This window comes from Somniosus microcephalus, chromosome 12, assembly GCF_052327205.1.
Source record: "Somniosus microcephalus isolate GS21.2 chromosome 12, FLI_Smic_1.0, whole genome shotgun sequence".
NCBI classification, from domain to species: domain Eukaryota; kingdom Metazoa; phylum Chordata; class Chondrichthyes; order Squaliformes; family Somniosidae; genus Somniosus; species Somniosus microcephalus.
This window is the reverse complement of record NC_140998.1, coordinates 1279955-1306017: the sequence shown is the minus strand read 5'-3', so window position 1 is coordinate 1306017 and position 26063 is coordinate 1279955. Positions and strand designations below refer to the sequence as shown.

General features: G+C 48.7%; 1 protein-coding gene across 1 annotated transcript in view; it reads left to right on the top strand.

Moving 5' to 3' along the window:
- Positions 1–26063, top strand: part of tmem63c (transmembrane protein 63C) — a 346423-nt gene that overhangs the window by 103043 nt on the left and 217317 nt on the right. The window contains exons 5-6 of the mRNA XM_086004159.1: positions 841–878; positions 24605–24747. Of these exons, the coding sequence (XP_085860285.1) occupies positions 841–878; positions 24605–24747 (181 nt within the window). The remainder of the gene's footprint in view (positions 1–840; positions 879–24604; positions 24748–26063) is intronic.

Genomic DNA, 26063 nt, shown 5'->3' with positions numbered 1-26063 from the left:
GCCGGGCGTGTTACTGAGTCACTGAGTGACCCAGCCGGGCGTGTTACTGAGTCACTGAGTGACCCGGCCGGGCGTGTTACTGAGTCACTGAGTGACCCGGCCGGGCGTGTTACTGTGTCACTGAGTGACCCAGCCGGGCGTGTTACTGAGTCACTGAGTGACCCGGCCGGGCGTGTTACTGTGTCACTGAGTGACCCGGCCGGGCGTGTTACTGAGTCACTGAGTGACCCAGCCGGGCGTGTTACTGAGTCACTGAGTGACCCGGCCGGGCGTGTTACTGAGTCACTGAGTGACCCGGCCGGGCGTGTTACTGTGTCACTGAGTGACCCAGCCGGGCGTGTTACTGTGTCACTGAGTGACCCGGCCGAGCATGTTACTGCGTCACTGAGTGACCCGGCCGGGCGTGTTACTGACTCACTGAGTGACCCGGCCGGGCGTGTTACTGACTCACTGAGTGACATGGCCGGGCGTGTTACTGAGTCACTGAGTGACCCGGCCGGGCGTGTTACTGACTCACTGAGTGACCCGGCCGGGCGTGTTACTGACTCACTGAGTGACCCGGCCGGGCGTGTTACTGACTCACTGAGTGACATGGCCGGGCGTGTTACTGAGTCACTGAGTGACCCGGCCGGGCGTGTTACTGACTCACTGAGTGACCCGGCCGGGCGTGTTACTGAGTCACTGAGTGACCCGGCCGCGCGTGTTAGTGAATCTTTGAGTGACGCCGCCAGGCATGTTACTGAGTCACTGAGTGTCCTAATTGCTTGCTATAATTTCTGATTCGTGATTTTAAATTCTAAGTGGTGAATGCTTGATTTTGATTTGTGATTGTGTCTGCAGGGGTTCTGTTCCTGGTTGACCACGCTCTATCACATGAGGTAAGTTAAACTCTAGTTGTCTTCAATGGAGATTATAATCCCTGTTTTCAGTTGAGCAATAGTTAGAAGGCTGGACACTATCTGTTGGTCATGGATACTCTATTGCATCCCTCAGGCACTTGCTAAATATGGGAGGACAGGAAGAGGGAGCTGAACACCTGGCTTAAAGGGGTGGTGTCAGGAAGAGTGATTTCCATTTAAGGTGCATTAACACCAGTTCTGGGGAGCAGAGTTGGTCATACGGCCCCTCGAGCCTGCTCCGCCATTCAATAAGATCATGGCTGATCATCGACCTCAACTCCACTTTCCCGCCCAATCTCCAAATCCCTTGATTCCCCTAGAGTCCAAAAATCTATCTATCTCAGCCTTCAATATACTCAACGACTCAGCATTCACAGCCCTTTGGGGCAGAGAATTCCAAAGATTCACAACCCTCTGAGTGAAGAAATTCCTCCTCATCTCAGGCTTAAATGGCCGACCCCTCTGATGCGCCATCAATTACTCAAAAGACTGAGGTTAAGCGAGTAACAACCAGGCTTTTATTAACTAAAGAATGAAGGTCTAGTCTCGAGTAGTCGACCCGTCCAGAATACTAAGGGACTGGGAGGTAGTCACTTATATACCTGGAATAGTGGGAGGAGTCAGCCGAGGCATGTCCAGACCTGTACCTAGTGGAATACACATACACATACAGACAGGTATAACAGTGGTTTACCACATTCACCCCTTGTTTAAAAATCAGTCCGGCGGGGTGAAGTGTATTTAAAAGTTCGTGTATTGGAGTCTCTCCGGAGGTCTTGTCTGCCGCTGTGATCGACGTGGCGGCGGCAGGGGTGGTGGAGCTTCCGGCGTCGCGTCCCGTGTAGTCCGGGGCACTGGAGTGTAGTCCTCGTGGGTGACGGTCCAAGGCGAGCCGGCTGCTGGGGTTGGATATCGGGTCGTGGGGGGGGGGGGTGGTAATGGGTAGTGGGTTACAGCGGTCCCCGAGGGTGTCGTGGGGGGGGGATGGACCAGGCGTTGTTTCTCGCCGGTCTTAACGACCACAACCTGGGCTCGCCAGGGGCTGGAGCTGCCCTCAATAATCCCCTCCTTCAGGAGCCGCTCCACTTCGGTTTTGATGAAAACCCTGTCCCCGGCACTGTATCGCCTGCTCTTTGTGGCGATGGGCTTACAGTCGGGGGTGAGGTTAGCAAACAGTGGGGGGGGTGGGACTCTGAGTGTGGAGAGGTTGCATCTGGTGCGCGGCGGGCAATTTGGAGGCTGCTGGCTGTGGACTGTGAGTGGGGGGAGGGGGCCACCGTACGCCATCGTAACGCTTTTGAGGTGGCACTGGAAATCCAACCCCAGTAGAACAGCAGCGCAAAGTTGTGGCAGGACCAGGAGTTTAAAATTATTGAACACAGTCCCGTCTACTACTAGTGTCACCACGCAGTAGCCGCCAATGTCCGCTGACTGGGACTCGGCGGCCATAGAAATCCGCTGGTGCGCAGGCAGGACTGGGAGAGAGCAACGCCGCACCGTGTCGGGGTGGATGAAGCTCTCTGTGCTCCCGGAGTCAAAAAGGCAGTTTATTGCATGGCCGTTTACCTTAACGTCCATTTTGGACCGAGCTAGTTGGTGCGGTCTCGTTTGGTCCAGCGTAACAGAGGCCAGCGTAGGGGTCGGTGTGTCGCTGCGGGTATCAGATGGGGGGGGGGGGTTGGCGGCCTGCTGCGTCCCGGCTGGTGTCCAAGATGGCGGCGTCCATGATTCCCATGTGGTTGGAGTCGTCCAAGATGGCTGCTGCTGCGGTGGTTCGCACATGGCTGGGGAGGCCCAAGATGGCGGCCCGCACGGCCCACACGCGGCGCTGTTGGGGGCCCAAGATGGCGGCTCGCACGGCCCACACGCGGCGCTGCTGGCGTTCGGGGTGGCTTTGGCCTTGCAGACGCTAGCGTAGTGTCCCTTTTTCCCGCAGCCCGAGCAGGTCGCATTCTTCGCCGGGCAGCGCGCTCTGGGGTGTTTGGCCTGGCCACAGAAGTAGCATTTCTGGCCTTGGGATACTGCTGTCTGGCTTTGGGACACTGCTGCGGTGGTTGGGCCGTTGTTGGGCTGTGGCTGGGGTGGCACGGTGCTATGGGGCTGTCCTACCGTGTCCCAGGTTGTCGTTCCATGCGGCGTCCACGGTGCAGGGGAGTAGGCATCCATGCCCCAGTAGGCTGCGTCCAGCGTTAGTGCGATTTCGGAGGCTTTGTCGAGGGTGAGGTCACTCTGCTCCAGCTGTCGCTGTCGGGTGTAGTTGGACCTGTGGCCCGCTACGAAGGCATCCCGGATCAGTTCCTCCGTGTACTTAGTGGGCGTTACCACCTTACACCCACAGGCCCAGCCAAGCACGGGCAGTGCTTGGAGGTATTCCTCAGTCGATTCCCCAGGTTGTTGCTTGCGACTCCCCAGGAGGTGCCTGGCGTAAACTTCGTTCACAGGGCGCGTGTACTGGGTCTTGAGGAGCTGGAGGGCGGCTGTGTACGAGGTCGCGTCCCGGATGACTGAGTACACTCGGTGGTTCACCTTGGCGATCAGGACAGACAGTTTGTTCGCATCCGTTACGACCGCAGTGGAGGCAGTCAGGAATGCCTCGAAGCACATGAGCCAGTGAGCAAACTTGGTGGAAGCGTCCGCTTCCCGACTGTCCAGGTCCAGGCATGCTGGTGTGAGGATCTTCTCCATTGTAAAAAATTTAGTTAATAAAATTGATGCGCCATCAATTACTCAAAAGACTGAGGTTAAGCGAGTAACAACCAGGCTTTTATTAACTAAAGAATGAAGGTCTAGTCTCGAGTGGTCGACCCGTCCAGAATACTAAGGGACTGGGAGGTAGTCACTTATATACCTGGAATAGTGGGAGGAGTCAGCCGAGGCATGTCCAGACCTGTACCTAGTGGAATACACATACACATACAGACAGGTATAACAGTGGTTTACCACACCCTCATCCTGAGATTATGCCCCCTAGTTCTAGGCACTCCAGCCAGGGGAAACAACCTCTCAGCATCTACCCTGTCAATCCCCTTCAGAATCTTGTATGTTTCAACAGAAACATAGAAGATAGGAGCAGGAGTCGGCCATTCGGCCCCTCGAGCCTGTTCCGCCATTTAATGAGATCATGGCTGATCATCCAAATTCAGTACCCTGTCCCTGCTTTCTCCCCATATCCCTTGATTCCTTTAGCCTTAAGAAATATATCTAACTCCTTCTTGAATATATTTAATGAATTGGCCTCAACTGCCTTGTGTGTTAGAGAATTCCACAGGTTCACCACTCTCTGGGTGAAGAAATTCCTCCTCATTTCTGTCCAAAATGGCTTACCCCTTATCCTTAGACTGTGAGCCCTGGTTCTGGACTCCCCTGTCATCGGGAACATCCTTCCTGCATCTAGTCTGTCTAGTCCTGTTAGAATTTTATAAGTTTCAATGAGATCCCCTCTCATTCTTCTAAACTCTAGCGAATATAAGCCTAATCGATCCAATCTCTAAATACATCATTCCTGCCACCCCAGGTATCAGTCTGGTGAATCTTCGCTGCACTCTCTCCATGGCAAGAACATCCTTCCTCAGATAAGGTGACCAAAACTACATACAATACTCAAGGTGTGGTCGCACCAAGGCCCTGTACAACTGCAGCAAGACATCCTTGCTCCTGTACTCGAATCCTCTCGCTATGAAGGCCAACATACCATTTGCCTTCTTAACCGCCTGCTGCACCTGCATGCTTACCTTCAGCGACTGGTGCACAAGGACACCCAGGTCTCATTGCACGTCTCCTTTTCCCAATCTATTGCCATTCAGATAATAATCTGTCTTCCTGTTTTTGCCACCAAAGTGGATAACCTGGCATTTATCCACATTATACTGCATCTGCCATGCATCTGCGCAATCACCCAACTTGTCCAAATCGTACTGGAGTTTCTCTGCATCCACCTCACAACACACACACCCACCCAGCTTTGTGTCGTCTGCAAACTTGGAGATATTACATCTAGTTCCCTCGTCTAGATCATTAATATATATTGTGAATAGCTGGTGTCCCAGCACCGATCCCTGCGGTACCCCACTAGTCACTGCCTGACACTCGGAAAAAGACCCGTTTATTCCAACTCTTTGCTTCCTGTCTGCCAACCAGTTCTTTATCCAAGTCAGTACCTTACCCCCAATCCCATGTGCTTTAACTTGGCACGCTAATCTCTTATGCGGGACCTTATCGAAAGCTTTCTGAAAGTCCAAATACACCACATCCACTGGTTCTCCCTTATCTATTCTACCAGTTACATCCTCAAAAAATTCCAGTAGATTAGTTAAGCATGATTTACCTTTTGTAAATCCATGTTGACTTTGTCTGATCCTGTCACTGTTTTCCAAGTGCTCTGCTATTACATCTCATATAATGGACTCTAGCATTTTCCCCACTACCGATGTCAGGCTTACCGGTCTATAATTCCCCGTTTTCTCTCGACCACCTTTTTTAAATAGTGGGGTTACATTAGCTACCCTCCAATCCATGGGAACTGTTCCAGAGTCTATAGAATTTTGGAAGATGACCAGCAATGTATCTACTATTTCTAGGGCCACTTCCTTAAGTACCCTAGAATGTAGATTATCAGGCCCTGGGGATTTATCGACCTTCAATCCCGTCAATTTCCCGAACACCATTTCCCTACAAATACTGATTTCATTCAATTCCTCCCTCTCATTAGACCCTATGTTCCCCGACATCTCTGGGAGGTTATTTGTGTCCTCCTTTGTGAAGACAGAACCAAAGTATGTATTTAATTGGTCAGCCATTTCTTTGTTCCTGAAATAAAGAATAGATTGGCCTTCCAAAGCTAGGCTTTATTAACTTTAAAATCAGCAGCATATCTTTCCACATCCAGTCCCAACTAAAGCTAGAAAAGGACTGAATTTAAGGTAGCCACAACACATCATGTGATCATCAACTACCAATGAGATTACATAGAAACATAGAAACATAGAGATAGGAACAGGAGTAGGCCATTCGGCCCTTCGAGCCTGCTCCGCCATTCAATGAGATCATGGCTGATCTTCGTCTGAGATCATAGCTGATCTTACCAGTTCAGTACCCCGTCCCCGCCTTTTCTCCGTAACCCTTAATCCCCTTAGCCTTCAGAAATATATCCAATTCTCTCTTGAAAATATTTATTGATTTAGCCTTCACAGCCCTCTGTGGCAGGGAATTCCACAGGCTCACCACTCTTTGAGTGAAGAAATTCTTCCTCATCTCTGTTTTAAATGATTTGCCTGCTATTTTTAGACTGTGGCCCCTGGTTCTGTGCTCCCCTGCCATTGGAAACATTCTCTCTGAATTCAGCCTGTCCAGGCCTGCCATAATTTTATATGTTTCGATGAGATCCCCTCTCAATCTTCTAAACTCCAGTGAGTACAAGCCCAAACTATTCAATCTCTCCTCGTAGGTCATTCCCGCCATTCCAGGTATCAGCCTGCTGAATCGCCGCTGCACTCTTTCCATGGCAAGAACATCCTTCCGCAGATGGGGCGACCAAAACTGTACACAATACTCCAGATGCGGTCTCACCAGCACCTTGTACAGCTGTAGTAAGGTATCCCTATTCCTATACTCGAACCCCCTTGATATGAAGGCCAACATACCATTTGCCTTCTTAATCGCCTGTTGCACCTGCATGCTCTCCTTCAGTGACTGGTGCACAAGAACACCCAGGTCCCTCTGCACTTCCCCATCTCCCAATCTATTGCCATTTAGATAATAATCTACCCTCCTGTTTTTACCCCCAAAGTGGATAACCTCGCATTTATCCACATTATAGTGCATCTGCCACGTATCCGCCCATTCCCCCAACCTGTCCAAATCGCACTGTAGCCTCCTGACATCCTCATCAGAGCCCACCCCTCCTCCTAGTTTAGTGTCGTCAGCGAATTTGGAAATATTGCATCCAATTCCCTGATCCAGATCATTTATATATATTGTGAACAGCTGGGGTCCCAGGACAGATCCTTGCGGCACCCCGCTGGTCACTGCCTGCCACTCCGAAAACGAGCCGTTTATTCCAACTCTCTGTTTTCTATCCGCCAGCCAGTTCTCTATCCACGTTAATACTTTGCCCCCAATCCCATGAGCCTTAATTTTGCATGATAATCTTTTGTGTGGAACCTTATCGAAGGCTTTCTGGAAGTCAAGGTACACCACATCCACTGGCTCTCCCCCATCTATTTTACCAGTTACTTCCTCAAAAAATTCCAGCAGATTAGTCAAACACGATTTACCCTTTGTAAATCCATGTTGACTCTGTCCGATCCTTTCCCCATTTGTCAAGTGCTCCGCTATTTTATCCTTAATAATGGACTCTAGCATTTTGCCCACAACCGATGTAAGGCTTACTGGTCTATAATTCCCTGCTTTCTCTCTACCCCCCTTTTTAAATATTGGGGTAACATTAGCTACCCTCCAATCCACGGGTACTGTTCCCGAGTCAATGGAGTTCCGGAAGATGATCCTTAGAGCATCTGCTATCTCCAGGGCCACCTCCTTAAGTACCCTAGGATGTAGTTTATCAGGCCCCGGGGATTTGTCGGCCTTCAGTCCCCTCAACTTACCCAACACCATATCCCTAGAGATACTAATTTCTGTCAGCTCCTCCCTCTCATTAGTCATTAATCAGGAAGGACAGGCAGGAAGGGAGAGGAGGTGGGGTGGCTATGTTAATAAAGGAAGGAATCACTATAATACAGAGAAATGATATTGGGTCAAAGGAGCAGGATAGTGAAACAGTTTGGGTGGAGGTAAGGAATAATAAGGGGAAAAAAACACTAGTGGGTGTAGTCTATAGGCCTCCGAACAGTTGCAACTCTGTTGGACGGAGTATTAATCAGGAAATAGTTGAGGCTTGTAATAAGGGAACAGCTATAATTATGGGGGATTTTAATTATCATATTAACTGGACAAATCAAATTGGGCAGAGCAGCCTTGAGGAAGAGTTCATTGAGTGTATTAGGGATGGGTTTCTTGAGCAGTATGTAACTGAACCGACCAGGGGGCAAGCAACCTTAGATTTGGTCCTGTGTAATGAGACAGGATTAATTAAAAATGTCCTAGTAAAGGATCCCCTTGGAATGAGTGACCATAACATGGTTGAGTTCCATATTCAATTAGAGGGTGAGAAGGTTGGATCTCAAACAAGCGTGCTGAGCTTGAATAAAGGAGACTATGAAGGTATGAGAGCGGAATTAATTAGAGTGGACTGGGAAAATAGATTAAAGGGTAAGACGGTACATGACCAGTGGTGTACATTTAAGGAGTTATTTTACAACTTCCAAAAAATATATATTCCACTGAGGAAAAAAGGGTGTAAAAGAAAAGATAGCCATCCGTGGCTAAGCAAAGTAATTAAGGATAGTATCCGACTAAAAACAAGGGCATATAAGGTAGCCAAATCTAGTGGGAGGATGGAAGATTGGGAAGTCTTTAAAAGACAGCAAAAAATAACAAAAAGATTGATTAAGAAAGGGAAGATAGATTATGAAAGTAAATTAGCAAAAAATATAAAAACAGACAGTAAAAGTTTCTATAGTTATATAAAAAGAAAAAGGGTGGCTAAAGTAAATGTTGGTCCCTTAGAGGATGAGACCGGGAAATTAATGGTGGGAAACATGGAGATGGCAAAAACACTGAACAATTATTTTGTATCAGTCTTTACAGTAGAGGACACTAAGAATATCCCAACACTGGACAAACAAGGGGCTCTAGGGGGGGAGGAACTAAATACGATTAAAATCACTAAGGAAGTGGTACTTGGTAAAATAATGGGACTCAAGGCGGATAAATCCCCTGGACCTGATGGCTTGCATCCCAGGGTCTTGAGGGAAGTAGCGGTAGGGATTGTGGATGCATTGGTAATAATTTTCCAAAACTCACTGGACTCAGCAAAGGTCCCGGCAGATTGGAAAACTGCTAATGTAACACCCTTATTTAAAAAGGGTAGTAGGCAGAAGGCTGGAAACTATAGACCTGTTAGCCTAACATCTGTGGTTGGTAAAATGTTAGAGTCCATTATTAAGGAGACAGTAACGGGACATTTGGATAAACATAATTTAATAGGGCAAACTCAGCATGGTTTCATGAAGGGGAAGTCATGTTTAACAAATTTGCTTGAGTTTTTTGAGGAAGTAACATACAGGGTGGATAAAGGGGAACCAGTGGACGTAGTGTATTTAGACTTCCAAAAGGCATTTGACAAGGTGCCACACAAAAGATTATTGCTCAAGATAAAAAATCACGGGATTGGGGGTAATATTCTGGCATGGGTGGAGGATTGGCTCTCTAACAGAAAGCAGAGAGTTGGGATAAATGGTTCGTTCTCAGATTGGCAACCAGTAACTAGTGGTGTTCCGCAGGGGTCAGTGCTGGGTCCCCAACTCTTTACAATCTATATTAACGATTTGGAGGAGGGGACCGAGTGTAACATATCAAAGTTTGCAGATGATACAAAGATGGGAGGGAAAGTAGTGAGTGAGGAGGACATAAAAAACCTGCAAAGGGACATAGACAGGCTAAGTAAGTGGGCAGAGATTTGGCAGATGGAATACAATACTGGAAAGTGTGAGGTTATGCACTTTGGCAGGAAAAATCATAGAGCAAGTTATTATCTTAATGGCAAGAAACTGGAAAGTACTGTAGTACAAAGGGATCTGGGGGTCCTGGTGCACGAAACTCAAAAAGTTAGTATGCAGGTGCAGCAAGTGATTAAGAAGGCCAATGGAATGTTGGCTTTTATTGCTAGGGGGTTGGAATATAAAAACAGGGAGGTATTGCTGCAGTTGTACAAGGTATTGGTGAGGCCGCACCTGGAATACTGCATACAGTTTTGGTGTCCATACTTAAGAAAAGACATACTTGCTCTCGAGTCAGTACAAAGAAGGTTCACTCGGTTAATCCCGGGGATGAGGGGGTGGTCATATGAGGAGAGGTTGAGTAGATTGGGACTCTACTCATTGGAGTTCAGAAGAATGAGAGGCGATCTTATTGAAACATATAAGATTGTGAAGGGGCTTGATCGGGTGGATGCGGTGAGGATGTTCCCAATGATGGGTGAAACTAGAACTAGGGGGCATAATCTTAAAATAAGGGGCTGCTCATTCAAAACTGAGATGAGGAGAAACTTCTTCACTCAGAGGGTGGTAGGTTTGTGGAATTTGCTGCCCCAGAAAGCTGTGGAAGCTACATCATTAAATAAATTTAAAACAGAAATAGATAGTTTCCTAGAAGTAAAGGGAATTAAGGGTTACGGGGAGCGGGCAGGAAATTGGACATGAGTCTAGGTTCGGAATGGTCATGGCCCTGTGGGTAGTGGAGTGGGCCCAGGGGCCGTGTAGCCTTGTTCTGCTCCTACTGTGTTCTAATTCTGTTAGATTTCAGGAGATGGTTTTATTCCTGTTCCTGGCTGGGGTGGAGATCGCCTTTACAGAAGGTAAGTACTGTAGAAAATATAGGGACAGAGTGATCTCCTGGAAGAATTTCGATCGCCTAGATGGGTCGGAGAGGAATTTCCCAGATTTTTTTCTCCCAAATTGGCCATTGGGTCTTTATCTGGTTTTTCACCTCTCCCGGGAGATCACATGGGTTCGGGTGGATGCAGAGTGATAGAAGATTTGAGGTTAGGATCAGATCAGCCATGATCTTATTGAATGGTGGAGCAGGCTCGAGGGGCCGATTGGCCTACTCCTGCTCCTATTTCTTATGTTCTTATGTTCTTATGTCCCTATGTTTGCCGATATTCCTGGGAGGTTATTTGTGTCCTCCTTTGTGAATACAGAACCAAAGTATGAGTTTAATTGGTCTGCCATTTCCTTATTCTCCATTATATATTCTCCCGAATCTTACAACACATATCCCAAGGCAGTTAACAAACAACAAATCACAATACTTTTACTAATCAAGGAATAATCACCACATTCACCCCACCTTTTAAAATATACTCCAACCTAATAACTTTTACAATTTACAATTAATTATTTACAACTAAACTATGCACGAGAATAAAACTATTTACATAACACAATACTAAATGAACAACAACAAATAATAACATTACGCATAAGTATTAAGTATCTCTCAACTAAAACAATATACTATAATATTTCAACAATTTTTAAAACATTACTATCAATTTAAAAGTCCATTTTCAATCGGTCAACCGGATATCTTGTTCGTGTCGACCTTCTTAACCTTGGTGAAATTCCTTGCCCTCCCACGCCAGAAGGCACAGAAGTATCTTCAACAGGAAGGCTATCCATATCCCGATTCTCAACGGTTTCCGGATTAGAAATCCCATCAGAAGATGAACTGGGACGGTCATAAACATCTATCAAAGGCTGACTAATAGAAGTATGATTATCTGCAATCGGATTGGAAATATTCGTAGTATCTGTAACAGCATCCACATTATCCAAATCATGACCATTATTAATATCCTCAGAAGAGGGCTGGCCCCCACAAGGAGCCAAGTCTTTAATTGAAACAGTACTTTCTTTCCCATCTTGGAATCGAATATGAGCATATTGGGAATTTGCCTCCAACAGCTCCACCTCCTCCACCAAGGGGTCATATTTTGACAATCTAACATGGCGTCGAAGCAACACAGGTCCCTGCATAGTAAGCCATGAAGGTACCGAATATCCCGTAGTAGATCTCTGCGGATAGTTAAAGAGCCTTTCATGGGGGGTCACATTAGTAGCCGTTGAAAGCAATGATCTAATGGAATGCAGGGCATCAGGCAGCACCATTTCCCACTGTGTATTCTTAAGGTTCCGGGATGTCAACGCCAACATAACTGCCTTCCAGATCACCCCATTGTATCGTTCACACTGTCCATTACCCTGGGGATTATACGGGGTAGTTCTACTAGTAGAAATTCCCCGACTCTGAAGGTATTCCTTCAACTGGGAAGACATAAAAGAACTTCCCTGATCTGAATGGATATACGCAGGCATCCCAAAGATGACAAAAAGTTGAGTCAAACATTTAATAACTGTAGCAGCTGATACATCTGCACAAGGAAAAGCAAAAGGGAACCTTGAAAACTCGTCCACAACAGTAAATATATATCGGTTTTGAGTAGTTGAAGGAAGAGGTCCCTTAAAATCGACACTCAAACGTTCAAAAGGAGAAGTAGCCTTTATAAGATGAGCTCGTTGAGGCTTAAAGAAATTCGGTTTACACCGAGCACAGATAGAACATGATGAAGTCATCCGCTTGACGTCTTCAACTGAAAAAGGCAAGTTCTTACTGCGTACAAAGTGTATCATCCTCGTAACCCCAGGATGACATAAGGCATTGTGAAGATTAATAAGCGTATCTCCGTGAATCACAGAACAATAAGCCCTCGACAGTGCATCAGCAGCAACATTATCCTTCCCCGGACGATAAACTATGTCAAAATGGTAACATGCCAACTCAATCCTCCATCTCATTATTTTATCATTTTTAATCTTTCCAAAATGTTTAACATCAAACATAAAGGACACAGATTTTTGATCAGTTATCAACGGGAAATGTCGCCCCGATAAATAATGTCTCCATTTACGCAATGCTTCTACTATTGCGTATGCCTCTTTTTCTATTGAGGAATGTCTTTTTTCACTATTATTCAAAGTACGTGAGAAAAAGGCCACAGGTCTTCCATTTTGGTTCAAAGTAGCCCCAATTGCAAAATCCGAAGCATCCGTCTCAATCACAAAGGGAACCTGCTCATCAATGGAATGCACAACTGCTCCTAAAATATCCTTTTTAAAATTCTCAAAACATGTCCTGGCCTCCCATGATAGAGGATATGTCGTAACCCGAATAAGAGGCCGGATCTTCCGTGAAAAATTTGCAATCCAATTAGAATAATAAGAAAACAGTCCAACAACTCGTTGCAAAGCCTTAGAATTAGTAGGACAAGGTAAATCGATCAATGGTCGCAGACGTTCTGAATCTGGTTTAATCTTATTTCCCGAAATAATATACCCCAATAGATTTACCTCAGTAGTCGAAAAGATACATTTCTCTTTGTTAAAAGTTAAACCAACTTTTCCCACAGCTTGAAGGAATCTTTTTAAATTAGAATCATGCTCCACCCTTGATTTGCCACACACTGTGATGTCATCTAAGTATGAAAAGGTGTCAGAGAGGGAGTTATCACTTATAAAAGCATCCATTGCCCGTTGAAAACAAGCAACACCATTAGTAACACCAAATGGTATTCGGCAAAACTGATACAGCTTTCCACCAGCCTCAAAGGCCGTATATGGTTGATCCTTCTCAGTACTGGGTCCCTTGCTTTTTGTGGTATATTTGGCACATTGGATCCAAAATTGGCTTAGTGGCAGGAGGCAGAGGATGATGGTCGAAGGTTGTTTTTGTGACTGGAAGCCTGTGTCCAGTGGTGTATCATAGGGATCGGTGCTGGGTCCCTTGCTGTTTGTAGTGTACATTAATGATTTAGATATGAATGTAGGAGGCATGATCAGTAAGTTCGCAGGTGACACGAAAATTGGTGGAGTCTTAAATAGCGAGGAGGGAAGCCTCAGGATACAGGACGATATAGACGGGTTGGTCAGATGGGCAGAAAAGTGGCAAATGGAATTCAACCCTGAAAAGTGTGAGGTGATGCATTTTGGGAGGACGAACAAGACAAGGGAATACACAATGAATGGTAGGATCCTAGGAAGGACAGAGGATCAGAGAGACCTTGGTGTGCCTGTACATAGATCCCTGAAAGCATCAGGACAGGTAGATAAGGTGGTTAAAAAGGTATATGGGATACTTGCCTTCATTAGCCGAGACATAGAATATAAGAGCAGGGAGGTTATGATGGAGCTGTACAAAACGCTAGTTAGGCCACAGCTGGAATACTGTGTGCAGTTCTGGTTGCCACACTATAGGAAGGATGTGATTGTATTGGAGAGGGTGCAGAGGAGATTCACCAGGCTGTTACCTGGGCTGGAGCGCTTCAGCTATGAAGAGAGACTGGACAGGCTGGGGTTGTTTTCCTTAGAGCAGAGATGGCTGAGGGGGGACCTGATTGAGGTGTACAAAATTATAGGGTAGATAGAAAGGAACTTTTCCCTTTAGTAGAGGGGTCAATAACCAGGGGGCATAGTTTCAAGGTAAGGGGCAGGAGGTTTAGAGGGGATTTGAGGAAAAAATTTTCACCCAGAGGGTGGTTGGAATCTGGAACTCACTGCCTGAAAGGGTGATAGAGGCAGGAACCCTCACAACATTCAAGAAGCATTTAGATGAGCACTTGAAACGCCATAGCATACAAGGCTATGGACCAAGTGCTGGAAAGTGGGATTAGAATAACCAGGGCTTGATGGCCGGCGTGGACACGATGGGCTGAAGGGCCTCTTTCTGTGCTGTATAACTCTGTGACTCTATCTATATCAATGATTTAGACATCAATGTAGGAAGTATGATTAAGAAGTTTGCAGATGATACAAAAATTGGCCGTGTGGTTCATAGTGAAGAAGAAAGCTGTAAACTACAGGAAGATATCAGTGGACTGGTCAGGTGGACAGAACAATGGCAAATGGAATTCAATCCGGAGAAGTGTGAGGTAATATATTTGGGGAGAGCAAACAAGGCAAGGGAATACACTATAAATGGTAGGACACTGCGAAATGTAGAAGAACAGAGGGACCATGGAGTGCATGTCCACAGATCCCTGAAGGTAGCAGGACAGGTAGATAAGATGGTTAAGAAGGCATACAGGATACTTCCCTTTATTAGCCGAGGCACAGAATATAAGAGCAGGGGGGTTATGCTTGAATAAAACACTATTTAGGCCACATTACAGGAAAGATGTGATTGCACTAGAGAGGGTTCAGAGGAGATTTACGAGGATGTTGCCGGGACTGGGGAATTTTAGCTATGAGGAAAGATTGGCTAGGCTGGGTCTGTTTTCTTTGGAACAGAGGAGGCTGAGGGGAGACCTAATTGAGGTGTATAAAATTATGAGAGCCTTGATAGGGTGGATAAGAAGGACCTATTTCCATTAGCAGAATGGTCACTAACTGGGGGCATCGAATTAAAGTAGTTGGTAGAAGGATTAGAGGGGAGTTGAGGAGACGTTTTTTCACCCAGAGGGTGGTGGGGGTCTGGAACTCACTGCCTGAAATGCATGGATTGGAGGGTAGCGAATGTAATCCCACTATTTAAAAAAGGTGGTAGAGAGAAAACGGGGAACTATAGACCAGTAAGCCTGACATCGGTAGTGGGGAAGATGCTAGAGTCCATTATAAAAGATGTAATAGCAGAGCACTTGGAAAACAGTGACAGGATCGGACAAAGTCAACATGGATTTACAAAAGGTAAATCTTGCTTGACTAATCTACTGGAATTTTTTGAGGATGTAACTGGTAGAATAGATAAGGGAAAACCAGTGGATGTGGTGTATTTGGATTTTCAGAAAGCTTTCGATAAGGTCCTGCATAAGAGATTAGCATGCAAAGTTAAAGCACATGGGATTGGGGGTAAGGTACTGACTTGGATAGAGAACTGGTTGGCAGACAGGAAGCAAAGAGTTGGAATAAACGGGTCTTTTTCCGAGTGGAAGGCAGTGACTAGTGGGGTACCGCAGGGATCGGTGCTAGGACCCCAGCTATTCACAATATATATTAATGATCTAGACGAGGGAACTAGATGTAATATCTCCAAGTTTGCAGATGACACAAAGCTGGGTGGGCGTGTGTGCAGTGAGGAGGATGCTGAGAAACTCCAGTATGATTTGGATAGGTTGGGTGATTGGGCAGATGCAGTATAATGTGGATAAATGCGAGGTTATCCACTTTGGTGGCAAAAACAGGAAGGCAGATTATTATCTGAATGGCAATAGATTGGGAGAAGGGGAAGTGCAACGAGACCTGGGTGTCCTTGTGCGCCAGTGGCTGAAAGTAAGCATGCAGTGCAGCAGACGGTTAAGAAGGCAAATGGTATGTTGGCCTTCATAGCGAGAGGATTCGAGTACAGGAGCAAGGATGTCTTGCTGCAGTTGTACAGGGCCTTGGTGAGACCACACCTTGAGTATTGTGTGCAGTTTTGGTCGCCTTTATGTGAAAGGATGTTCTTGCCATGGAGGGAGGGCAGCGAAGATTCACCAGACTGATACCTGGGATGGCAGGAATGACGTATGAAGAGAGATTGAGTCGATTGGGCTTATACTCGCTGGAGTTTAGAAGAATGAGAGGGGATCTCATTGAAACTTATAGGGGGAGAAATTCGGTGCGCTGCGCCACCAGTTAGCGCCTAAAGAGGGCAGTCAGTGGCTGTAGCGCCACTGGCCGCGCCTCCCGCGATATTTAGCGGGGCGCTAATGGCGTTAGCCTGTTGCGCTGCACCGCCACCGATGACGTCATCGGTGTGCGCAGCGCCCCGATCGCAAAATTAGGTTGCGACCGCCTTTGTAGCGCCGTTCGCTACTCGCGCCCGGTTCACGGGGCCTTGCTGTGGCGGCAGCGGTGCTAATTAAGGTGGAGGTGTGGGGCGGCCGTTTCTTCCGGCGGCTGCCTGCCAGCACCTCCGTTCCCGGCCTCCTGAGCTCCCCCCCAGGCAGTGCCGGCTGTTTCCCGAGAGCCTGGCACTTCTCCTCGGCGCCGGGCTCTTTTGCCGGCACTCGCGATCAGAGATCGCGCTGTTGCAGGCCCCTCCCCCTTAAGAATGGGAGGAAGGCCTGCAGTACCGCAGCGCGCCGTGCCGCAGCGTGTGGCGCTGTGGCACGTTGCGCTGCGGTATTCAGTTTCAGTGCCCTAAGAGGGACGCGGAGCGCCTCGAGGCTCGCCCCGTGTCCCTCTTGGGGCGCTGAAGCTGAATTTCTGGCGATCGCTAATGCTCCGATCGCTGCGCTAAGTCCTGCGCCCAGACGAGCTTGGCGCCCCTTTTGCGGCTCAACCCAATTTCTCCCCCATAACATTCTACAGGACTAGACAGACTAGATGCAGGAAGGATGTTCCCGATGGCGGGGGAGTCCAGAACCAGGGGTCACAGTCTAAAGATAAGGGGTAAGCCATTTAAGACAGAGGTGAGGAGGAATTTCTTCACCTCAGAATATTGAGCTGCCAATATTTGTGCCATCAATTCATCTATCTTGTTACGAATGCTGCGTGCATTCAGATAAATAGCCTTTAATTTTGTCTTTTTATCATTTTTCCCTACTCTGGCCTTATTTGCTGGTGCACTCTTATGTTTCTACGCTCTGTCCTTTCCTGTCACACTCTGGTTTTCATTCCCCATATCGCTACCCTGCACTATTGCCCTGTTCTTGCTCTTTAACTTCCTAAGTTTCCCCTCGCTTGAACCCTCCCCACCCACTATTTAGTTTACAGCCCTAGTTATTCGATTCGCCAGGACACTGGTCCCAGCCTGGTTCAAGTGAAGCCTGTCCCAATGGAACAGCTTTCTCTTTCCCCAGTACTGGTGCAAGTGCCCCATGAATCAAAACCCATTTCTCCCACACCAATCCTTGAGCCACGTATTCAGCTCTCTGATCTTATTGACCCTAGGCCAATTTGCTCATGGCTCAGGTATTAATCCAGAGATTATTACCTTTGTGGTTCTGCTTTTTAATTTAGACCCTAGCTGCTCATACTCCCTCAGCAGAACCTCTCTTAGTCCTACCTTTGTCGTTGGTACCTAAGTGGACCCCAACAACTGGATCCTTCCCCTCCCACTCCAAGTTCCTTTCCAGCCCAAAGGAGATGTCCTTCACCCTGGCACTGAGCAGGCAACACAGCCTTCGGGACTCATGCTCTTGGCTGTAGAGAACAGTATCTATTCCCCTAACTATACTGTCTCCTAACACTATGACATTCCTTTTTACAACCCCCACTTGAATATCTCCCTGTACCACAGTGCCGTGGTCAGTTTGCTCATCTTCCCTGCAGTCCCTGCTCTCGTCCACACAGGTTGCAAGAACCTCGTAACTGTTGGACAAGGGCAAGGGCTGAGCCTCCTCCAATGCTACCTCCTGGATCCCCATACCTCCCTCACTCGCAGTCACACCCTCCTGTCCCTGACCACGGGCCAAATCTGAAGTATTTAACCTAAGGGGTGTGACTGCTTCCAGGAACAAAGTGTCCAGGTAACTCTCCCCCTCCCTGATGTATCGCAATGTCTGCAGCTCGGACTCCAGCTCAACAATTCTGAGCCGAAGTTCCTCGAGTTGCAGTCACTTACAGTAATAACCTTGTTTAATTTATTAAATTTATTAAAATAAGTTTAGTTAGTTATAAATTTAGTGATATGCTATAGGCCTTTACTGTACCGCAGCCCTCAGTCCTAAGAGAAAAGAAATACTCACCACCAATCACCTACCTGCTTACCTGTGACGTCACAGTTTGATTTTTTGTTATTGAATTGGAGCCTCGCTGCTCCTCCTCTGCTGACTCTGCTCTCAGGCCTCCTCTCTCCACCTCTTTATTCTGCTCCCGCTGCCGCTCCGGTTCCGCCCAGGTCCACTGGCTCTGACAAACAAAAATAAATAAAATTGCCTGTATTGCAGTGCTCCGAGTGAGGGAAATAAACTGGAAAATGAGGAGCAGTTATGTCTTTGAAGTTTCAGATTTAATAGCACTAACATAAACTTGAGCTCACCCAAAACTCGGCTGCCCGTGTCCTAACTCGCACCAAGTCCTATCTCTGTAATCTCCTCCAGCCCCCCAACCCCCCCACCGGCTAGATATCTGTGCTCCTCTAATTCTGGCCTCTTGCACATCTCCAATTTTACATAGAAACATCGAAGATAGGAGCAGGAGTAGGCCATTCGGCCCTTCGAGCCTGCTCCGCCATTCAATGAGATCATGGCTGATCATTGAAATTCAGTACCCTGTCCCTGCCTTCTCCCCATATCCCTTGATCCCTTTAGCCTTAAGAAATATATCCAACTCCTTCTTGAATATATTTAATGAACTGGCCTCCACCGCCCTCTGTGGCAGAGAATTCCACAGGTTCACCACTCTCTGGGTGAAGAAATTCCTCCTCATTTCAGTCCTAAATGTCCTACCCCTTATCCTTAGACTATGACCCCTGGTTCTGGACTCCCCGACCATCGGGAACATCCTTCCAGCATCTAGTCTGTCCAGGCCTGACAGAATTTTATAGGTTTCGATGAGATCCCCTCTCAATCTTCTAAACTCCAGTGAGTATAAGCCCAATCGACACAATCTCTCCTCATACGTCATTCCTGCCATCCCAGGTATCAGCCTGGTGAATCTTCGCTGCACTCCTTCCACGGCAAGAACGTCCTTCCTCAGATAAGGCGACCAAAACTGCACACAATATTCAAGGTGCGGTCTCACCAAGGCCCTGTACAACTGTAGCAAGACATCCTTGTTCCTGTACTCGAACCCTCTTGCTACGAAGGCCAACATACGATTTGCCTTCTTAACCGCCTGCTGCACCTGCATGCTTACCTTCAGCGACTGGTGCACAAGAACACCCAGGTCTCTTTGCACTTCCCCTTCTCCCAATCTATTGCCATTCAAATAATAATCTGCCTTCCTGTTTTTGCCACCAAAGTGGATAACCTCACATTTATCCACATTATAGTGCATTTGCCATGTTTCTGCCCAATCACCTAACCTGTCCAAATCATACTGGAGTTTCATGACATCCTCCTCGCAGCATACCCTCCCACCCAGCTTTGTGTCGTCTGCAAATTTGGAGATATTACATCCAATTCCCTCGTCCAGATCATTAATATATATTGTGAACAGCTGGGGTCCTAGGACCGATCCTTGCGGTACCCTACTCGCCACTGCCTGCCACTTGGAAAACGACCCGTTTATTCCAACTCTTTGCTTTCTGTCCGCCAACCAGTTCTCTATCCAAGTCAATACCTTGCCCCCAATCCCATGTGCCTTAATTTTGCACGCTAATCTCTTATGCGGGACCTTATCGAAAGCCTTCTGAAAGTCCAAATACAAGTTCTCCCTTATCTATTTTACCAGTTACATCCTCAAAAAATTCCAGTAGATTAGTCAAGCATGATTTACCTTTTGTAAATCCATGTTGACTTTGTCCGATCCTGTCACTGCTTTCCAAGTGCTCTGCTATTACATCTTTTATAATGGACTCTAGCATTTTCCCCACTACCGATGTCAGGCTTACCGGTCTATAATTCCCCGCTTTTTCTCTGCCACCTTTTCTGAATAGTGGGGTAACATTAGCTACCCTCCAATCCATGGGTACTGTTCCAGAGTCTATCGAGTTCTGGAAGATGACCAGCAATGCATCTACTATTTCTAGGGCCACTTCCTTAAGTACCCTGGGATGTAGATTATCAGGCCCTGGGGATTTATCGGCCTTCAGTCCCATGAATTTTCCTAACACCATGGCCTAGAAATTCAGTATAGCCACGTTCGGGGCGCTACAGTCGGGCGGCCGCTAAAGTTTGCGCCCGGCGCAAGTTCGCGCCACCTTCGCCGATATTCAGTCGCATCGCCCCAAGAGGTTGCTGCTGCGCTAAAACAGGCGATGCACGACTATCATTAGGCGCTAAGCCGGCGGTCTGGGGCGATACCCCCGAGGGCGGGTGCAGCGCAGGTGCGGCGAGTTGCTGATTGACGGCAGACACTCTGGCGCCGGTCAGCTCTTAAAGGGGGAGGGTGGACTTGTCTGGCTGCCATGCCCTGCGCACTGCAGCCCTGAAGCAAGGCCTGACCAATGCTGGTTCATTAGTTCTACGCCCTGGACCATGGGGAAGCCCACTATTCTTCCAAATCCCATTGTACGCTCTTGCTGCTTGTCCAGGGTCATGGGGAAGGAGATGTACTGACGTCTCCTTCTGAAAAGGGCATTGTTCACCTGTCGGATGCAGCAATGTACCGCGAACTGGGAGATGTTGGCAATGTCCCCAGTAGCGGATTGGAAGGAGCCGGTGGCATAGAAGTTGAGAGCCACCGTCACCTTCACTGCCACCGACAGAAACGTCCTGCTCAGCTGTGGCTGCAGATCTCTGCGAAGCAGGTGGCAGATCTCAGTGACCACCTCCCTTCTGAATCGCAGCCTCCGAACACACTGCTCCTCAGACATGTTCAGATATGAGAACTGCTGGCGGTATACCCTGGGTGGGTAAGGCCTCCTGTGCCGACACCTGTTGGCCCTTCTCCATCTGGCCATGACTGGCACTCTCTCACGGCGTCTCTGATCCCTTTGAATGCAATGCAGAAAGCCAACGTTTCCACCCATTGTAGCCCCCATTACAATATATGTGGCGACTCAAGGCTATGGCACTGAAAGTGAAATCCAAGTGCAAAGCTCTGGCCTGAAGCCAGAAGTACCTGTGCGAGCGCTGAGTCAATCCAGAAAGCTCTCTGCCTTTGTCTCTCACACAGAAGGATTGGCACAAAATGGCTGTCACTTATAATGCAGGAGGAGTCCCCTTTAAATAGCGCCCCCCGCACCCCGCAGCGACTGGGAACCATTCCCCTCTACCAGTCGCTGGGGGCGCCAGGCGCAAAGAAGGGCGGCGCCACTGAAGTTCCGGTTTGGGGCGCACAAAGGGCGTTGCACGATGAAATGATGTCAGGATCTGCGCGCGCAGCTGAGCGCGCGCAAAGACTTTGCGCCGACGCTAAATCTCTAGTGAAGTTGGGGAGAGGCGCAGATCGCACTGCGCCCGGCCGCTAGCCGCCTAGCGCCCAACATCTCCTCCTCCTAAGGCGCTACCGGCTGGCGCAAGCAACTGAATTTCTAGGCCCATTTCCCTACAAATACTGATTTATTTCAGTTCCACCCTTTCATCAGACCCTATGTTCCGCGGTATTTCTGGGAGGTTATTTGTGTCCTCCTTTGTGAAGACAGAACCAAAATATGTATTTAGTTGGTCTGCCATTTCTTTGTTCCCCATTATAAATTCCCCCGATTCTGACTGCAAGGGACCTACGCTTGACTTCACCAATCATTTTCTCTTCAGCTATCTATAAAAGCTTTTACAGTCAGTTTTTATGTTCCCTGCAAGCTTACTCTCATATTCTATTTTCCCCTTCTTAATTAATCCCTTTGTCCTCCTTTGTTGAATCCTAAACTGCTCCCAATCCTCAGGATTATTGCTTTTTCTGGCCAATTTGTATGTCCTCTCCTTGGACCTTATGCTATCCCTAATTTCCCTTGTTACCCACGGTTGAGTCACCTTTTTTGTTTTATTTTTGTGCCAAACTGGGATGAACAACTTCTGTAGTTCATCCATTCGGTCTTTGCTTCACCATCGGTGGCCGTGCCTTCAGCTGCCTGGGCCCTCAGCTCTGCAATTTCCTCCCTAAACCTCTCCACCTCTCTCTCCTTCTGTCAGCTGTGGCTCAGTGGGTAGCACCCTTGCCTCTGAGTGAAAAGGTTGTAGGTTCAAGCCCTACTCCAGAGACTTGAATACAAAAATCTAGGCTGACACTCCAGTGTAGTACTGAGGGAGTGCTGCATTGTCAGAGGTGCTGCCTTTTGGATAAGAGGTTAAACTGAGACCCCGTCTGCTCTCAGGTATATGTATAAGATCCCATGGCACTATTTCGAAGAAGAGTAGGGGAGTTCTCCCCGGTGTCCTGGCCAATATTTATCCCTCAACCAACATCACTAAAACAGATTGGCCCAGAAATTTGGGTCGGGGGCTTCCCGCGGGTGTAAGCCCCCGACCTGCACTTACCTAGCGCGCCGGCAGTTGAGCTGCAGGGCCCCGTGGAATTCCGATCCGGGGCCTGGCCCAGCTGCCGGCGCGCAGTGCTTGCATATCCCAGGGGCGCAGTTAGTTCGGTGCGTCCCCTGGGATCACGTGGGCCATGGGCAGTCAATCGGAGCAGGGAATGCTCCATTCATAAGTCTTGACAGAAAGAGCTGTCAAGACTTATAAATACTGCGGCTGCAAAATAGCAGTAAACCTTCAAATAATTTTTTTTTTAAAGTCACATTTTTTAATAAACTATAAATTACATTAAATACTGTAACTATTTTAAACAATAATTTAAATTTTTGAAAAGCATTTTTTTATATTCTAACGGGGCTAAAAATAAACTTACCTTGCTTTAAAAATAATAAACCTGTGGAAAAAATGTTATAATTTTAATTAATTGACCACTTACCTTGTGAAAAGCAGGCCTTACGCCTGCTTTTTAAATTTCTAAATTCTAAAGACTTACCCTCACGGAAAAACCTGTAAAAAAAAAAGTAAGTTCAAAGCACACGCACAGACTCCCCCGCGCACGCGCAGACTCCCCCGCGCACGCGTTCGACCTCTGAACCCCTGCTTTCAGAGGAACGGAAGTGCTGGTTTCCCACGCATGCGCAGTGCATGCAGGAAACCGGCAATTCCATCGGGCCTACGGGTGAGTACCCTGTGCGTACTCACCCGTGGAGACCCGAATTTCTGGGCTATTATCTGGTCATTATCACATTGCTGTTTGTGGGAGCTTGCTGTGCACAAATTGGCTTCCGCATTTCCTACATTACAACAGTGACCACACTTCAAAAGTATTTCATTGGCTGCGAAGCACTTTAGGACATCTGGTGGTCGTCAAAGACGCTATATAAATGCAAGTCTTTCTTTCTTTTCAAGATGCTCCTTAAAACCTACTGCTTTGTCCAAGCATTTGGTCATCTGTCCTAATAGCTCCTTATGCGGCTTGGGGTCAAATTTTGTTGATTTACGCTCCCGTGAAGCGCCTTGGGATGTTTTACTATGTTAAAGGCGCTATAAAAATACAAGTTGTTGCTGTTGTATGTTATAAATGTGTCTAGAGGGGGTAGAGGTAGACGTGGACCCAGCCCTAACCCCTGGGGGTCTCCATGCTGGGGGGCGGAGGGGGCTGGAGTTGGGGGAGGTGCCAGGGAGGGGCCGGGATTTGGGGGAGTGGTTTGGGGAGGGGCCGGGGGTTGGGGGAGTGGTTTGGGGAGGGGTTGGAGGTGGGGGAGTGGTTTGGGGAGGGGTTGGGGGAGGGGTTTGGGGAGGGGCTGGGGGTTGGGGTTTGGGGAGGGGCTGGGGGTTGGGGGAGTGGTTTGGGGAGGGGTTGGGGTTTGGGGAGGGGCTGGGGGTTGGGGGAGTGGGTTGGGGAGGGGCTGGGGGTTGGGGTTGGGGTTTGGGGAGGGGCTGGGGGTTGGGGGAGTGGGTTGGGGAGGGGCTGGGGGTTGGGGTTGGGGTTTGTGGAGGGGCTGGGGGTTGGGGTTGGGGTTTGGGGAGGGGCTGGCGGTTGGGGGAGTGGTTTGGGGAGGGGCTGGGGGTTGGGGTTGGAGTTTGGGGAGGGGCTGGCGGTTGGGGGAGTGGTTTGGGGAGTGGTTGGGGTGGGGGTTGGGGAGGGGCTGGCAGTTGGGGGAGGGGTTTGGGGAGGGGCTGGGGTTTGGGGGTGGGGTTTGGGGAGGGTCCATAGGTTGGGGGAGGGGTTTGGGGAGGGGCCGGGGTTTGGGGGTTGGGGAAGTGGTTTGGGAAGGGGCTGGGGGTTGGGGGAGTGGTTTGGGGAGGGGCTGGGGGTGGGGTTTGGGCAGGTGGTGGGGGTTGGGGAGGGGCTGGCAGTTGGGGGAGGGGTTTGGGGAGGGGCTGGGGTTGGGGGTGGGGTTTGGGGAGGGGCCGGGGGTTGGGGAGGGGCTTGGGGAGGGTACATGGTTGGGGTTTCGGGGAGGGGTTTGGGGAGGGGCGGAGCTGTGTCCACTTTGTACTCACTCAGTGTGTGTGTGTTTGATTTAAGGGACGATGAGATTCAATACAAGTGTGGAATCGACGCCATCATCTACCTCTCGTTCCAGCGACACATCCTGGTGCTGCTCACGGTAGTCTGTGTCCTGTCTGTCGCCATCGTCCTCCCCGTCAACTTCTCCGGGGACCTGCTGGGTAAGGGGCAGGGACAGGGAGGAGGAGTAAAGCTCCGAGACAGGGGGCCTGGGGGGAGGGGGATGGGACGCTTCGGGACAGGGAGTGGGGGTTGGAAAAGGTTGTTGGAGGGGCTGGACTGTGGGCGGGTTAGTATGGGACAGGACGGAGGCAACAGCAACAACAAATTTATATAGCGCCTTTAACCTAGTAAAACGTCCCAAGGTGCTTCACAGGATCGATCATCAGACAAAATTTGACACCGAGCCACATAAGGAGATATTAGGACAGGTGACCGAAAGCTTGGTCAAAGAGGCAGGTTTTAAGGAGCGTCTTAAAGAAGGAGAGAGAGGCGGAGAGGTTTAGGGAGGGAATTCCAGAGCTTGGGGCCCAGGCAGCTGAAGGCACGGCCACCAATGGTGGAGCGATTATAATCAGGAGTGCTCAAAAGGGCAGAATTAGAGGAGCGCAGATATCTCGAGGGTTGTGGGGCTGAAGGAGGTTACAGAGATAGGGAGGGGTGAGGCCATGGAGTGATTTGAAAACAAGGATGAGAATTTTAAAATCGAAGTGTTGCCGGACCGGGAGCCAATGTAGGTCAGCGAGCACAGGGGTGACGGATGAACGGGACTTGATGTGAGTTAGGACACGGGGCAGCGAGCACAGGGGTGACGGATGAACGGGACTTGATGTGAGTTAGGTCACGGGTCAGCGAGCACAGGGGTGACGGATGAACGGGACTTGATGCGAGTTAGGACACGGGGCAGCGAGCACAGGGGTGACGGATGAACGGGACTTGATGCGAGTTAGGTCACGGGGCAGCGAGCACAGGGGTGACGGATGAACGGGACTTGATGCGAGTTAGGACACGGGTCAGCGAGCACAGGGGTGACGGATGAACGGGACTTGGTGCGAGTTAGGTCACGGGTCAGCGAGCACAGGGGTGACGGATGAACGGGACTTGGTGCGAGTTAGGATATGGACAGAAAGTTTTGGATGAGCTCAAGTTTAGGGAGGGTGGAATGGGGGAGGCCAGCCAGGAGAGTGTTGGAATAGTCAAGTCTCGAGGTAGCTACGGCATGGATGAGGGTTTCAGCAGCAGATGAGCTGAGGCAGGAGTGGAGACGGGCGATGTTACAGAGGTGGAAATAGGCGGTCTTTATTATGGTGCAGATATGTGGTCGGAAGCTCATCTCGTGGTGACGTTATGACACCAAGGTTGCGAACAGTGTGGGTCAGCCTCAGACAGATGCTAGGGAGAGGGATGGAGTCGGTGATGAGGGAATGGAGTTTGTGGCAGGGACCAAAGACAATGACTTTGGTCTCCCCAATATTTA